Source organism: Narcine bancroftii, chromosome 2 (genome assembly GCF_036971445.1).
Source record: "Narcine bancroftii isolate sNarBan1 chromosome 2, sNarBan1.hap1, whole genome shotgun sequence".
NCBI lineage: Eukaryota > Metazoa > Chordata > Chondrichthyes > Torpediniformes > Narcinidae > Narcine > Narcine bancroftii.
The window spans coordinates 105,766,155-105,781,315 of record NC_091470.1 but is presented as its reverse complement, the minus strand read 5'-3'; the positions used below and the strand labels follow the sequence as shown (position 1 = coordinate 105,781,315).

The following is a 15,161-nucleotide window of genomic DNA, read 5'->3' as shown; positions in this document are numbered from 1 at the left end:
GTTGTCGATCCTTGCATCTGATGAAATGGTGCAGTCGAGATAGGTAAACTGGTTGACTGTTTTGAGTTTTGTGTGCCCGATGGAGATGTGGGGGGGCTGGTAGTCATGGCTGATGGAGGACCTCAGTTTTCTTCAGGCTGACTTCCAGGCCAAACATTTTGGCAGTTTCCGCAAAACAGGACATTTCAGAGCCAGCTCTTCAGCACTTGACGTCCTGTTTTGCCAAAATGTTTGGCCTGGAAGTCAGCCTGAAGAAGAAGCCCCTGAACATAAAGCCCTGCAAAAGGTCGTGGTCACAGCCCAGTACATCACAGGTTAAACCATCCCCACTATCAAAAACGTTTGCAGGGGATGCTGCAATTGGAGAGCAGCAGCAATCATCCACACCACCCAGCACATGCTCTGTTCTCGCTGCTGCCATCAGGAAAGAGGTACAGGTGCCACAAGACTCGCCCCACCAGGTTCAGGAGCAACTGCTCTCCCTCCACCGTCAGACTCCTCAACGACAAACTCATTTAAGGACTCTGACTTTTGCATTTTATTGTTTGTTTTTCCTCTCTGTATTGCACAGTCAATTTGTTTATTTGTTTACAAGTGTACAGTTTTTTTTGCACCTCCACCAAGTGGTGATTCTGCCTGGGCTGCAGGAAAAAGAACCTTAGGGTTGTACGTGATGTCATGTGTGTACTCTGACAATTAATCTGAAATCTGGTGGTGCAAGCCCTGTGGCAGCTAGACCTCTTTCCTGATGGCAGCAGCGAGAACAGAGGATGTCCTGGGTGGCGTGGATCCTTGATGATTGCTGCTGCTCTCCGCCGGCGGGGGTTGCATATAGATCTTTCTCGATTTCAAGTTCATTGTCATCTGACTACATAAACAATCAGTTGAAACAGCACAGTGCACACACATACACACACAATTCTCCGCACTTAAGCATCACATATATACATAAAGTTAGAATATTTTAAAAATCTATTAAATAATATTTTGGGTTGATTTACTCGGTTTCAGGATATTTATCAATTTCACAGCCTGTGGGAAGAAGCCATTTCCCATCCCGGCAGCCCTGAGGCTCCTGTATCTCCTTCCTGATGGAAATGGGTCAAAGATGCTGTGTGCTGGCTGGAAAGGGTCCTTGACTCCCAATTAAGCTACGTTCCCGGTGAATGTCGTCAACAGAGGAAAGAGTCTCCCCATTGATTTTCTCGACTGTTTTGATGATCCTCTGCATTGACCTCCGGTCCAGTGCTTTGCAGCTACTGTCTCCGACAGGACCCCCTCAATTATTCTCCTGCAAAATGGTGCCATCCCCCCTTCACTTTGTATAATGAGGCACAAACTACTGGATTTGACAGGATACAAGACCTACGGGCCCCCATTTCAGCAGGAAATATTTTTTAGGTTATTTACAGGTAAGCATTTAATGTTACTGGTAGCTACAATGTAATGCAGGACCCGTTCTCTCCTGGTGGCAAACTGTCAGTACCCGCGCTGATCCCACCGCCCTTCTCTGACAACCAGCCCCCAATGATGGATGGCGGCGATGCTAGTGACCCACACAGCGAAGATGATCACTGTCGCCATTACTCACCTTAATCACATACAAGACCCGGGGGTATTTTTGAGGGGAAAAATAGTGGGTCTTGTATGCTGTCAAATGCAGCAGTATGTTTGGCAAGGGAGGGCACACTATTTATTCAGATTGTGAATTGAATATTTTAATTCACAATGCTCATGCTGAGTTCTTTTACTTTTCAGTTCGTCTTCATGACAGTATATCGGAAGAAGGATACCACTATCTTGTGTTCGACTTGTAAGTACAAACTGAGTAAAGTCCTGCATCCTATAAGCAGCTACCTGTGGATCTTCAGTTCCTTTTCCTGACCCCCTCTCCAGCCTGGGATTTGTACTCCAAGGAAGAATGGATTGGGTAGTGGTGGGAGGCTGGGATTTAGAGTGTGGGATAATGGAAATCTGAGAATTCCTTTCCCTTGAAACCTCCCCGCCCCCTTCTCTTCAAACACCCCCGTCCCATTCTCTTCAAACACCCCCGCCCCCTTCTCTTCAAACAACCCCGCCCCCTTCTCTTCAAATAACCCCGCCCCCTTCTCTTCAAACACCCCCGCCCCCTTCTCTTCAAACACCCCGCCCCCTTCTCTTCAAACACCCCGCCCCTTCTCTTCAAACCTCCCCGCCCCTTCTCTTCAAACCTCCCCGCCCCTTCTCTTCAAACCTCCCCGCCCCTTCTCTTCAAACACCCCGCCCCCTTCTCTTCAAACCTCCCCGCCCCTTCTCTTCAAACCTCCCCGCCCCTTCTCTTCAAACCTCCCCGCCCCTTCTCTTCAAACACCCCGCCCCCTTCTCTTCAAACCTCCTCGCCCCTTCTCTTCAAACCTCCCCGCTCCTTCTCTTCAAACCTCCCTGCCCCTTCTCTTCAAATCTCCCCGCCCCTTCTCTTCAAACCTCCCCGCCCCTTCTCTTCAAACCTCCCCGCCCCTTCTCTTCAAACCTCCCCGCCCCTTCTCTTCAAACCTCCCCGCCCCTTCTCTTCAAACCTCCCCGCCCCTTCTCTTCAAACCTCCCCGCCCCTTCTCTTCAAACCTCCCCGCCCCTTCTCTTCAAACCTCCCCGCCCCTTCTCTTCAAACCTCCCCGCCCCTTCTCTTCAAACCTCCCCGCCCCTTCTCTTCAAACCTCCCCGCCCCTTCTCTTCAAACCTCCCCGCCCCTTCTCTTCAAACCTCCCCGCCCCTTCTCTTCAAACCTCCCCGCCCCTTCTCTTCAAACCTCCCCGCCCCTTCTCTTCAAACCTCCCCGCCCCTTCTCTTCAAACCTCCCCGCCCCTTCTCTTCAAACCTCCCCGCCCCTTCTCTTCAAACCTCCCCGCCCCTTCTCTTCAAACCTCCCCGCCCCTTCTCTTCAAACCTCCCCGCCCCTTCTCTTCAAACCTCCCCGCCCCCTTCTCTTCAAACCTCCCCGCCCCCTTCTCTTCAATCCTCCCTACCCCCCTTCTCTTCAAAGCTCCCCAACCCCTTCCCTCTAAAGCTCCCCAACCCCTTCCCTATCCCCTTTTTAAAAAAAATCTCCATGGCCTCATGCACTGTCAAACTGAGGCCACCCAAAACTTGGAGGAATGACACCAAATATTCTGTCTGGCCAGTCTCCAACCAGATGGCATCAACTTCTCCAGACTCCCTTTTACCCTACCCATCGGTCTCCTTTCCTCCAGCCTCCCACCTCCTTCTCTTCCCTGTTTAAAAAAAAAAGTAACCCTGCTGCCTTGCGAGCGAGAGTGGGCAGTTGGTGGTTTGGGGGAGTGGATGGGATAGGGTAGGGCATAGCGGTTAGTTCAACGCGGTTACATTACGTGACTCGGGTTTGAATCCCGCGCTGTCTGAAAGGAGTTTGTACCTTCTCCCCGTGTCTGCGTGGGTTTCCTCCGGGGGCTCCGGTTTCCTTCCAACATTCAAACTGTACTGGGGTCATAGGTTAATTGGGGTATTAGGGCAGCACGTGTTCGTGAACTGGAAGAGCCTGTTACCGTGCTGTATGTCTAATTTTTTTTAAAATGAGAAACCTGAGTATTTTTTTTGCTCATAATGTGTCAAGAGAATAATCACAACATTGCCTTGTCATGCCAGGCTCATGTGATTTTTGATTTTGCTGAAGAGTTCATTGGAGATTTGAAAACTCAAAAGATAAAGATGTCAGATACGATCTCCTGGCCGGGATGTTAAGTTGGAGAAACACTATCATTGCTGAGGTGTTGAAGCCTTTGTTACATTGACCTGTCAACATTCCCAGTTCAGACATATCGTCTCACTCAGTTGGGAAATAGATTAGAAGGAAATGAAAAGATTTAAATTAGACCGAAGAGTCTGTTGGTGGGCCGAATTATCCAGAGACGAGGGGGAGGAAATATTAACAGTCTTGTACCAAATTTGCATATTCCTATTGAAGTATGGGGCCAGATGGTAATACGTTCATCTGTTGACAAAATTGCTCTTGCATCCTGTGAATTCAGTCGTATTTTTGCACTCGCACTTTTGGACTAAAACGGCAGCATGAATAAAACAGATTTAATAACTTAAATGTTGAAACTGTAGCTCTGAATTGAGGCGATACACGCCAGTCCCTGATAACACTTCCAGTCTGAGGAAGCTCTTCCAAGGTTTGCAGGGAAATTTACTTTGCATCAATTACAAGCCTCCTTCACGTCGGGAAGACCAGTCGCAGACTGCGAGATCGTTCTGTTGAGCACCTTAGCTCGGTCCGCTGCAGCAACAAGGATTTCAGAGTGGCCATCTATTTTAATTCCTCCACCATTGTCACACTGACCTGTCTGTCAATGGCTTTGTGTACTGCCGAATCAAGGAACAACCAGTGGCTGGGGTTCTCCCCCACCCCCCCCCCCCACCCACCACCAAGCATATTTTTCAAAAGTAGCGCCTCCCTGCTCCGGTCCGACGATGCCACCTTGCCCTGGTCCAGTACCCCCACTCTCCCCCGCCCACTCCAGTCAAACGCTGCCAAAAAATCAGTGCGGCCCACCGATCAACCACTGACTCGCCATCTGGTATGCGTTGTGGCGCCTTTTATGTGCTCGCTTTCCCCGAATGAGAACCTGGCTACGCCCCTGGAAACAACCCCTTGTATTCCATATTGGCAATTTCTCCAATTTCTGTTAGTCGCTGATCCCTCTGTCACCTTTCCTCTAGTTCTCCAACTCCTTCCCTTCTCTGATCAGAGAATTAGAATTCTTCACCCTTTCCATGCTCAGCTTCTTCCTCATCTACCCTTCCACCTGTTAGCCAGTGCTCATCCCCCTTCCCCTCCCCACCAATTTATTCAAACATCCACCTGTTTTTTCCTTAATCCTGACAAATGGCTCCGGCCTGAAACATTGATTTCCCCCCTTTACTTCCTATGGGAAGTCCGGCACCTGCTGAGTTTCTCCAGCACATTTGAGCATTTCACCCAGCATCTTGTCAAACTGCTTTGGCCCCAGATCTTCTTTTGAGCTTAATCTTCTTGCAGTCACAGCACTGCAGAAGTTCATCTTTGTATTTGGGCTTGACTTTGGAAGAGCAAAAGTGTCAAGGGCTAACTTGTCAGAACTTTAAGAGTGGCATGGTTATTGAACCAACGACCCACGTTCGAATCCTTATGCAGTCTGTAAGGAGTTTGTACATTCTGTGTGTGTGTGTGTGTGTGTGTGTGTGTGTGTGTGTGTGTGTGTGTGTGTGGTCCTACAAGTGCTCATTTTCCTCCCACCCTTCAAAAAAAGTATGGGGTTTTGTAGGTGAATTAGTGCACAGTAAATCCCCTGGTAGCTGGCACCTGAGGGGATTGGTAGATGCCGGCTAAGCGAGTTTTCCGGTTGCTTGAGACTCACTCATGCAGTGTCTCACTAATGCACCTGCTTTAAGAATAACCAGTTTAAAACACAAAAGACAGTGAAGTAATTTGAAAAAAATAAATCAGTATTGTAGTCCTTAATTATGCAAAGTTCACTTTAATCAGGAAATTCCCATAACTTACAAAATATAAATCAAAATTTAAATTCGAACCACGGTCGCTGGTGCTGGAACAGCTTTATGCTTACCACTATGCTAATTGTGCCACCATTATAAGTAACCCACCTCCCCAAGTTTACAGATAAACCCTTTTTACTAAAGTTAAAGACTCTTACAAGGCAGAGTCACCCCAGCAGCGAGTGGCATCATCCTGGGCGATGCCATTTTATTCATACACAACTTTATTCAAACAGCTGCTACAAGCAAAGCCCGACCAGGCAGGGCCCTCCATTGGCTGAATATTTGTTCCCATCTTCAGCAAAGGTTTATTTGTTATTTTAGAGAATATTTACTTTTTACAGTTTAAAATTTTTATTTATTCTTTTTAATTCTATTTATTTGTTTAATTTCCTTGATAATATATTTTTTGGCCAGTTGCTGGAGTTCCGGATAACAAGGGGTTTTGTTGTATTTGGGTGGTGTGGGCCAGAAGGGCTGTAACTTGAAACTAAAAATTTAATTTAATGTTGATAATTCATCTTGGCCACATGATGGCCCGCATTACCTCAAGATCACTGGTGCGCTGGGCACGGCCCCCCTTTCTGGTGTTTTGGGTGTATCTGAATGGGTTACGATGAGGATGGGAGTGTTTTTAGTTGCTCCTCTTGCCACTGTTCGATGGTATCCTGATCAGGTAAAATACGGGTTAAATGGTGAGCGATTGTTCTCGTGAACCTGCACCAACAAGCAGGAATAGTGCATCTGGGAACGCTTAAACCAGATTGGGTGGTCATTTCCATAGCCTTCCAACCTCGACATGGGTCATGGTCGTAGAGTTACGCTGCATGGAAGCGGGGCCTTTGCCCTATTCTCCAACTGAACTAGCCTTCTTAGGGCGGCACAGTTGGTGTTGCGGTTGGCGCAAAACCTTTACGGCACCAGCGATTGGGACAGGGGTTCGAATCCCACTTGTCTGTAAGGAGTTTGTACGTTCTCCCCATGTTTTCCCTGGAGGTTCCGGTTTCTTCCCATCATTCCAAACGGTGTAGGTTGTTGGTTAATTGGATGTAAATTGGGCAGAACGGACTCGTGGGCCGAAATTGCCTGTTAGCGTGCTCTATGCCTAAATTTCAAAACATTTAAAATTTGCCTGGGTTAAACTAAACCCTGTATCCATTTACTGTCCAAAAATGTCATAAATATTGTAACTCTACCCACACCTGCTAATCTTCTTGCAGGTCGCTCCATACACCCACCATCTGCTGTGTGAAGAAAACACCCCTCAGATAACATAAGAATATAAGAAATGGGAGCAGGGGGAGGCCATCTTGCCCGTCGAGCCTGCTCCCTCATTCAATGAGATCATGGCTGATCTGATGATAGGCTCATCTCCACCGACCTGCCTTTTCCCCATATCCCTTAATTCCCCTACTATGTAAAATCTGTCCACCCTTGTCTGAAATATATTCACTGAGGTCACCTCCACTTCAGTGAATTCCATAGATCCACCACCCTCTGGGAAAAGCAGTTCCTCCTCATCCCCGTCCTATTGTGAATTTTTAAAAATATCTTATTTAAAATCACATAACATTCTCTTTTTCTTTCTCTTTGGCTTGGCTTCGCGGACGAAGATTTATGGAGGGGGTAAAAAGTCCACGTCAGCTGCAGGCTCGTTTGTGGCTGACCAGTCCGATGCGGGACAGGCAGACACGATTGCAGCGGTTGCAAGGGAAAATTGGTTGGTTGGGGTTGGGTGTTGGGTTTTTCCTCCTTTGCCTTTTGTCAGTGAGGTGGGCTCTGCGGTCTTCTTCAAAGGAGGCTGCTGCCCGCCAAACTGTGAGGCGCCAAGATGCACGGTTTGAGGCGTTATCAGCCCACTGGCGGTGGTCAATGTGGCAGGCACCAAGAGATTTCTTTAGGCAGTCCTTGTACCTTTTCTTTGGTGCACCTCTGTCACGGTGGCCAGTGGAGAGCTCGCCATATAATACGATCTTGGGAAGGCGATGCTCCTCCATTCTGGAGACGTGACCCATCCAGCGCAGCTGGATCTTCAGCAGCGTGGACTCGATGCTGTCGACCTCTGCCATCTCGAGTACCTCGACGTTAGGGGTGTGAGCGCTCCAATGGATGTTGAGGATGGAGCGGAGACAACGCTGGTGGAAGCGTTCTAGGAGCCGTAGGTGGTGCCGGTAGAGGACCCATGATTCGGAGCCGAACAGGAGTGTGGGTATGACAACGGCTCTGTATACGCTTATCTTTGTGAGGTTTTTCAGTTGGTTGTTTTTCCAGACTCTTTTGTGTAGTCTTCCAAAGGCGCTATTTGCCTTGGCGAGTCTGTTGTCTATCTCATTGTCGATCCTTGCATCTGATGAAATGGTGCAGCCGAGATAGGTAAACTGGTTGACCGTTTTGAGTTTTGTGTGCCCGATGGAGATGTGGGGGGGCTGGTAGTCATGGTGGGGAGCTGGCTGATGGAGGACCTCAGTTTTCTTCAGGCTGACTTCCAGGCCAAACATTTTGGCAGTTTCCGCAAAGCAGGACGTCAAGCGCTGAAGAGCTGGCTCTGAATGGGCAACTAAAGCGGCATCATCTGCAAAGAGTAGTTCACGGACAAGTTTCTCTTGTGTCTTGGTGTGAGCTTGCAGGCGCCTCAGATTGAAGAGACTGCCATCCGTGCGGTACCGGATGTAAACAGCGTCTTCATTGTTGGGGTCTTTCATGGCTTGGTTCAGCATCATGCTGAAGAAGATTGAAAAGAGGGTTGGTGCGAGAACACAGCCTTGCTTCACGCCATTGTTAATGGAGAAGGGTTCAGAGAGCTCATTGCTGTATCTGACCCGACCTTGTTGGTTTTCGTGCAGTTGGATAATCATGTTGAGGAACTTTGGGGGACATCCGATGCGCTCTAGTATTTGCCAAAGCCCTTTCCTGCTCACGGTGTCGAAGGCTTTGGTGAGGTCAACAAAGGTGATGTAGAGTCCTTTGTTTTGTTCTCTACACTTTTCTTGGAGCTGTCTGAGGGCAAAGACCATGTCAGTGGTTCCTCTGTTAGCGCGAAAGCCGCACTGTGATTCTGGGAGAATATTCTCAGCGACACTAGGTATTATTCTATTTAGTAGAATCCTAGCGAAGATTTTGCCTGCAATGGAGAGCAACGTGATTCCCCTGTAGTTTGAGCAGTCTGATTTCTCGCCTTTGTTTTTGTACAGGGTGATGATGGTGGCATCACGAAGATCCTGAGGCAGTTTACCTTGGTCCCAACAAAGCTTGAAAAACTCATGCAGTTTGGCATGCAGAGTTTTGCCGCCAGCCTTCCAGACTTCTGGGGGGATTCCATCCATACCTGCTGCTTTGCCACTTTTCAGTTGTTCGATTGCCTTATATGTCTCATCCAGGGTGGGAACCTCATCCAGCTCTAGCCTTAGGGGCTGTTGAGGGAGCTGGAGCAGGGCGGAATCTTGGACTGAGCGGTTGGTACTGAAAAGAGATTGGAAGTGTTCTGACCATCGGTTGAGGATGGAGATCTTGTCGCTGAGGAGGACTTTGCCGTCTGAGCTGCGCAGCGGGCTTTGGACTTGGGGTGAGGGGCCGTACACAGCCTTTAGAGCCTCGTAGAAACCCCTGAAGTCGCCAATGTCCGCGCTGAGCTGTGTTCGTTTGGCGAGGCTAGTCCACCACTCATTTTGGATCTCCCGGAGTTTGCGCTGAAGATGGCTGCATGCGCGACGGAAGGCTTGTTTCTTCTCTGGACAGGACGGCTTTGTAAGGTGAGCCTGGTGGGCAGCTCGCTTCTTTGCCAGCAGCTCCTGGATTTCCTGGCTGTTTTCGTCAAACCAGTCCTTGTTTTTCCTGGAGGAGAAGCCCAGTACCTCTTCGGTGGATTGCAGTATGGTAGTCTTCAACTGATCCCAGAAGGTTTCAGGGGACGGGTCCGTGAGGCGGGTTGCAACGTCGAGCTTTGCTTTGAGGTTTGCCTGGAAGTTTCCTCTCGCTTCGTCTGACTGCAGTTTTCCAACATTGAACCTCTTTCTGGGGGCTTTAGTTACTACGTATTAATTAGTTACTACGTATTAATACAGACCTAGTGTGATTAGTCATTTATATATTAAAAAAACCCCAACCACCGCACTAATACCCTACCTCCTCCCTTCCCCACCTACAAAGAAAGAAAAAGGAGATTATCATCGACTACAATCACAGTTAAACTTTTTGGCTGCAGGAAAGGTGGCACCTATCGGAGTGGACCGAGAGGTCAAATTCTAACAGCAATAGTTTTCAAATAAGGGCTCCAAACTTCAGTAAAGAAAAAATATTTATCTCTTAAATTATATGTAATCTTTTCTAAAAGAATACAGGTTTTCATTTCATTATGCCATCTTTTCATACCTAAAACCGAGTCCTATTTCCATGTAATAGCTAAACACTTCTTAGAAACAGCCAGGGACAAATGCAAAAATTCAATTTGATACAGAGTCAATCTCAATCTTAAAGCTATTGACTTAATATCTCCTAATAAAAGCAACAATGGGTCAAAAGGTAAATTCACTTTTAATATCCGTTCCAAAAACGATTTAATTTGCAACCAAAAACTTTTAATCTTTGGACAGATCCACGTTGAATGAAGAAAAGTACCTATTCTATCGTGAATCTTGAGGCTCTGTTCTTGAGTTCAGGTCTCCCCCACCAATGTAAACTACAGTGCAACTCCAATTATCCGAAATGGTCGGGACTGGGCCTATTTCAGATAAATTATCATTTTCAGATAACAAGTCTTTTTTTAAAAAAACAGCCCAGTAGCAACTGCAAATCACTAGTAACAGTGTTTAAACAAGAACAGACAACAAGGGAAGGTTTTTAAGCATAAAATGCTATTTAATTCTCACCAAAAAAAAACCAACCTGAACAAAATAATATAAATCATTCAGCTTTGAAAATTTTCTGATAAATGAACATTTCTGATATTTTTTTTCTGAGCCGAACAGACGTCACTTCTGGGCTCCCAAAAAAATTTTGGATATATGAGGATTTTGGATTATCCGATTTTTGGATAATCAGAATTGTACTGTACTTACCTCCCTCTATCTTATCGACGTCTTTCATAATCTTAGATGTTTCTATAAGATTTCCTCTCATTCTTCTAAATTCTAGCAAGTTCAGTCCCAGACCACTCATTCTCTCCTCGTAGGCCAACCCCTTCATCCTTGGAATTGATCTGGTGAACCTCCTCTGCACTGCCTCCAAACCCAGTCCATCCTTCCTCAAGTAAGGAGACGAGAACTGCACGCGGTTCTCCAGATGCGGCCTCCCCAGGATCTTGTACAGTTGCACTGTAATCTCCCTGCTCCAAAACTTAATCCCCTTAAAACTTTCCCCTCTCTTAAGCTTTCTAGTTTTTTTTGCTCTCCCTCTCCTGGAAAAAAAGACCACGATCACCTCTTCCATGCCCCTCATGATTTTAGAAACCTCTATAAGGTCCCCCCCTTTCAGCTCAGAATCAGGTTTATGGTCATGAACATGTCACAAAATTGGTTGTATTGCGCATTGGCAGTGCAAAAATTGCTATAAATCCCAGTTTCGCAACTACATTATTTAAAAATACCTGGAATTCAAACATCTGGCAAGAAAAAACTCAGAGGATAAATAGGTGAAAAATTTGGAAGTTTAAAATTGTTGTGGCTCGACGTTAGTTCGCCAATCACACAACGCGCAATCTCAAGCAACTGGAAAATCCATTTGTCCGGCACCTCTGAATCTTTGTGGGTGCCGGACACCAGGGGTTTTGCTATAAATATTTCCAGGGGAAACTGTTCCAGCCTCTCCTTACAACTCCACCCTTCCCCGTAACATCTTTATGAATCTATTCTCCACCTGGTAATAGTACAGTTTGCTTGGACGCTCCTGAGTTCCTTTCTTTCATTTCCCATATGCTCCGATTATTGAGGGTTGCTGTGTCCAGTGGAGTGGTTAGCACAGCGCTGTTACAGCCCCAGTGACCTGGGTTCGAATCCCGCCCTGCCTGTAAGGTCCTTTGCCCAAGATCCCAGCAATCTGCGGCTTCAGCCCGAGGTGTTGAATGTGCTGTGGTAAGCGCTGTCACACAGTCGGTTTCTCAGGGGAGGAGATGCTATTTTAGTATTGTTCGCCAGGCATAGGTGCAGTGGTGGAGGTGCTGACAATGCACCATGTGTAACTGTGGAGCTAGGGTATGCAGAAGGAGCCTCTCACATCAGCTTGAAGTCATCTTTTCCACAGATGCTGTGTCCTTTTGGAGCCTTGATGCTTTGAAATTGGTGATTGGCTAATTTTCTCCCATCCCCCCCTTCCCCAGAAATCCTGATCGAGTAGCTGCTTCACAGCTCACCACTCCCCATCACTCTGTCCTCTCTCCTCCAGCTCTCCGCCTTTCCCCTTCCCTCTCTGCCCTTCCCCTTCCCTCTCCGCCCTTCCCCTTCCCTCTCCACCCTTCCCCTTCCCCCTCCGCCCCTTCCCCCTCCGCCCCTTCCCCCTCCGCCCCTTCCCCCTCCGCCCCCTTCCCCCTCCGCCCCCTTCCCCCTCCGCCCCCTTCCCGCTCCGCCCCCTTCCCGCTCCGCCCCCTTCCCGCTCCGCCCCCTTCCAGCTCCGCCCCCTTCCCCCTCCGCCCCCTTCCCCCTCCGCCCCCTTCCCCCTCCGGCCCCTTCCCCCTCCGGCCCCTTCCCCCTCCGGCCCCTTCCCCCTCCGGCCCCTTCCCCCTCCGGCCCCTTCCCCCTCCGGCCCCTTCCCCCTCCGGCCCCTTCCCCCTCCGGCCCCTTCCCCCTCCGGCCCCTTCCCCCTCCGGCCCCTTCCCCCTCCGGCCCCTTCCCCCTCCGGCCCCTGCCCCCTCCGGCCCCTGCCCCCTCCGGCCCCTGCCCCCTCCGGCCCCTGCCCCCTCCGGCCCCTGCCCCCTCCGGCCCCTGCCCCCTCCGGCCCCTGCCCCCTCCGGCCCCTGCCCCCTCCGGCCCCTGCCCCCTCCGGCCCCTGCCCCCTCCGCCCCTACCCCCCCGCCCCCTTTCCCATTCACAGATCCACCCCCATTTGCTGCTGTGCCCTCCCTCCCTTATCCAACTTACCCATGGAACTGTGCTCCTCCCCCCCCCCCCCACCATTTTGTTCGAGCACCTGCCTAAATTTTGTTCATACCTTGATGAAGCCCTCAGGCCCGTAACTTTGGTTGTGCATCTTTATCGTGGCGATATAAAGTACCCCGTTGGACCTGCTGAGTTTCTCCAGCAGTGTGCTTTTACTTACGGATCCCATGAGTTGTTCAACACTGATCTCTGAGCGAAGTTTGTACCGCATGGATTTCCCCTATGCACGCCATGTTCCTAAAGTATTTTCAAGTTCAGGTTTATGTCACATGCACCAAAAAAAATCAGTGATCATCTGTACATAGGACTGAAAAAAAACACTGTATAAATTAATTTTTTTTTAAAAAAGGAAACTATATGTAAATATAAAAATAATGCTTGGTCATACTAATGTGAACGGCTGTGTGCGTATGACAGTGACTGTCAGATGATATCCTGGCATTATGTACATCACGGCATCCCTCTCAGTTCTCATGATAAAAGAACGCTATCGGGAGAGGGCGGGGCAGTGGGTTCAATGTGGGGACTGATAGTGGGCTGTCGGGAGAGGGCGAGGCAGTGGGTTCAATGTGGGGACTGATAGTGGGCTGTTGGGAGTGGGTGGGGCAGTGGGTTCAGTGTGGGGACTGATAGTGGGCTGTCGGGAGAGGGCGGGGCAGTGGGTTCAATGTGGGGACTGTTAGCGGGCTGTCGGGAAAGGGCGGGGCAGTGGGTTTAATGTGGGGACTGATAGTGGGCTGTTGGGAGAGGGCGGAGCAGTGGGTCCAATGTGGGGACTGTTAGCGGGCTGTCGGGAAAGGGCGGGGTAGTGGGATCAGTGTGGGGACTGATAGTGGGCTGTCGGGAGATGGCGGGGCAGTGGGTCCAATATGGGGACTGTTAGCGGGCTGTCGGGAAAGGGCGGGGTAGTGGGATCAGTGTGGGGACTGATAGCGGGGGGACTACAAGTCATGATAACTTGCGTCCATTTCAAGATCCAACATGCCAGTCAGAACGGAACACAGACGTATGCTGAGGAATGGCTGGTACATAAAAATAAAAGATCGGTTACATAAGGTGAACAGAAATCAAGGCTTCTAATTAAATGTCCTGTGGCCCCGGGATTTTGGGGGGTGGGGGTGTAGGGCCCCTGTTGAGAATGGCTGATCTAAACCTTCCCTACCTCACACCCATAACCCTCGAAAACAGTGGTTGTCAACTTTTCTTTTTCCACATCCCACCTCAAGTAATCCTTTATGAACCACAGATGCCATTTGCCATAGGTGCTCTGTGGTTCGTTTGGGATTACTTGATGTAGTCTGCTAGTGGAAAGAGAAAGGTTGAGAACCACTGCTCTAAATGGGCTGTGAGTGTTTGCAATGGGAGGGATTTGCAAATGAACAGGAGGACAGATTGAAATCCACATGCAAGCTGTGAGCTCGGTCTTCCTGAGCCTTGGAATTTTTTTTGTTGCCAGTACATGTGAAGATGAGAGAACGAATGCAGTGTGTTCTAAATGCATTTCCTGCCCATTTGACTCCAGCTCAACGTCTAAGAAGACGGAGTTCGAGGCAATCCGACGGCCTGAAACAAGGGAGATGGTTGAGTGTTAGAGTTGAAGGTCATTTCCTTGGTCTGGGAAGACGAAGGGCACATTGTTCCATGAGGATGTGTGAAGAATGAGGGGCTGGAAATGTCTGCATGGAACTGTTAGTCACTGTTACTCGAGCCTTTGGCAGATTTACATTCGAAATGAAGTCATTCCATCTGTTGGGTATTGAGAGCATGTGAGTGGCTGCGCACAGCAAATGAATAGGATGATTTCCCTCATCTTCCCTGCATTATCCCCGGTGTTGCTGGCGATGGACACGGTTTGGGGAAAGATTCCTAGAAGCCAATAGGTTGTGAGGAGTCTTAACTGCCACATGGAGGCCGTCTATTTTGCTTGTTCCAATATGGGAAGACATAGAACAAAGGACATGACAGCACAGTGCAGGCCATTCAGCCCTCGATGTTGTGATGACATATATTCCTTCCAAAAAAAAACTAACCCTTTCCTACCTCTATTTGCACGTAAGAGTCTCTTAAATGTCCCTAAAGTTCCAGCCTCCACCACCACCCCTGACAATGCATTCCAGGCACCCACAACTCTCTGTGTGAAATGCAGACCCCTGAACTGTCCTCCCTTCCTTTTGTACAGACCAGTTCATCTACCGTGTCACAACTCAGTGGTGCCATTCTGCTCGTCTGCGCAGATTCGGGTGATCTTCCTAAGCCTGGAGCAAGGGTTCGTCCTGTCAGAGATCTGATGGGCGGATGTCATCAAGTCTCAACCATTTGTGGGGGGGGGGGGGGGGGGGGGGGCATGCCTGCCAACAAGCCTCGCAGGGAGCTCTCGGCGAGACAGAAGGGTGGAGAGGCCGGAGGAGGAGTGACAGGAAATCGTGTAGGTTTCATTTTTGCGACTTCTGTCGGAGGGGGCCTCAGGCAGATCGAAATCCTTTCAGAAAGAGTCAGTCAAAACCCTGGAGAAGTTTGTTTTTTGTGACTATTACTTTGATATTG

The 15,161-nt window shown here is 49.1% G+C and overlaps 1 protein-coding gene across 45 annotated transcripts in view; it reads left to right on the top strand.

Annotated features, from left to right (window-relative positions):
- LOC138754077 (calcium/calmodulin-dependent protein kinase type II subunit beta) overlaps window positions 1-15,161 on the top strand; it is a 238,450-nt gene that overhangs the window by 71,066 nt on the left and 152,223 nt on the right. For all 45 annotated transcript variants that reach the window (XM_069917876.1, XM_069917863.1, XM_069917857.1 and 42 more), the window contains one exon: window positions 1,759-1,813. In XM_069917876.1, the coding sequence (XP_069773977.1) occupies window positions 1,759-1,813 (55 nt within the window). The remainder of the gene's footprint in view (window positions 1-1,758; window positions 1,814-15,161) is intronic.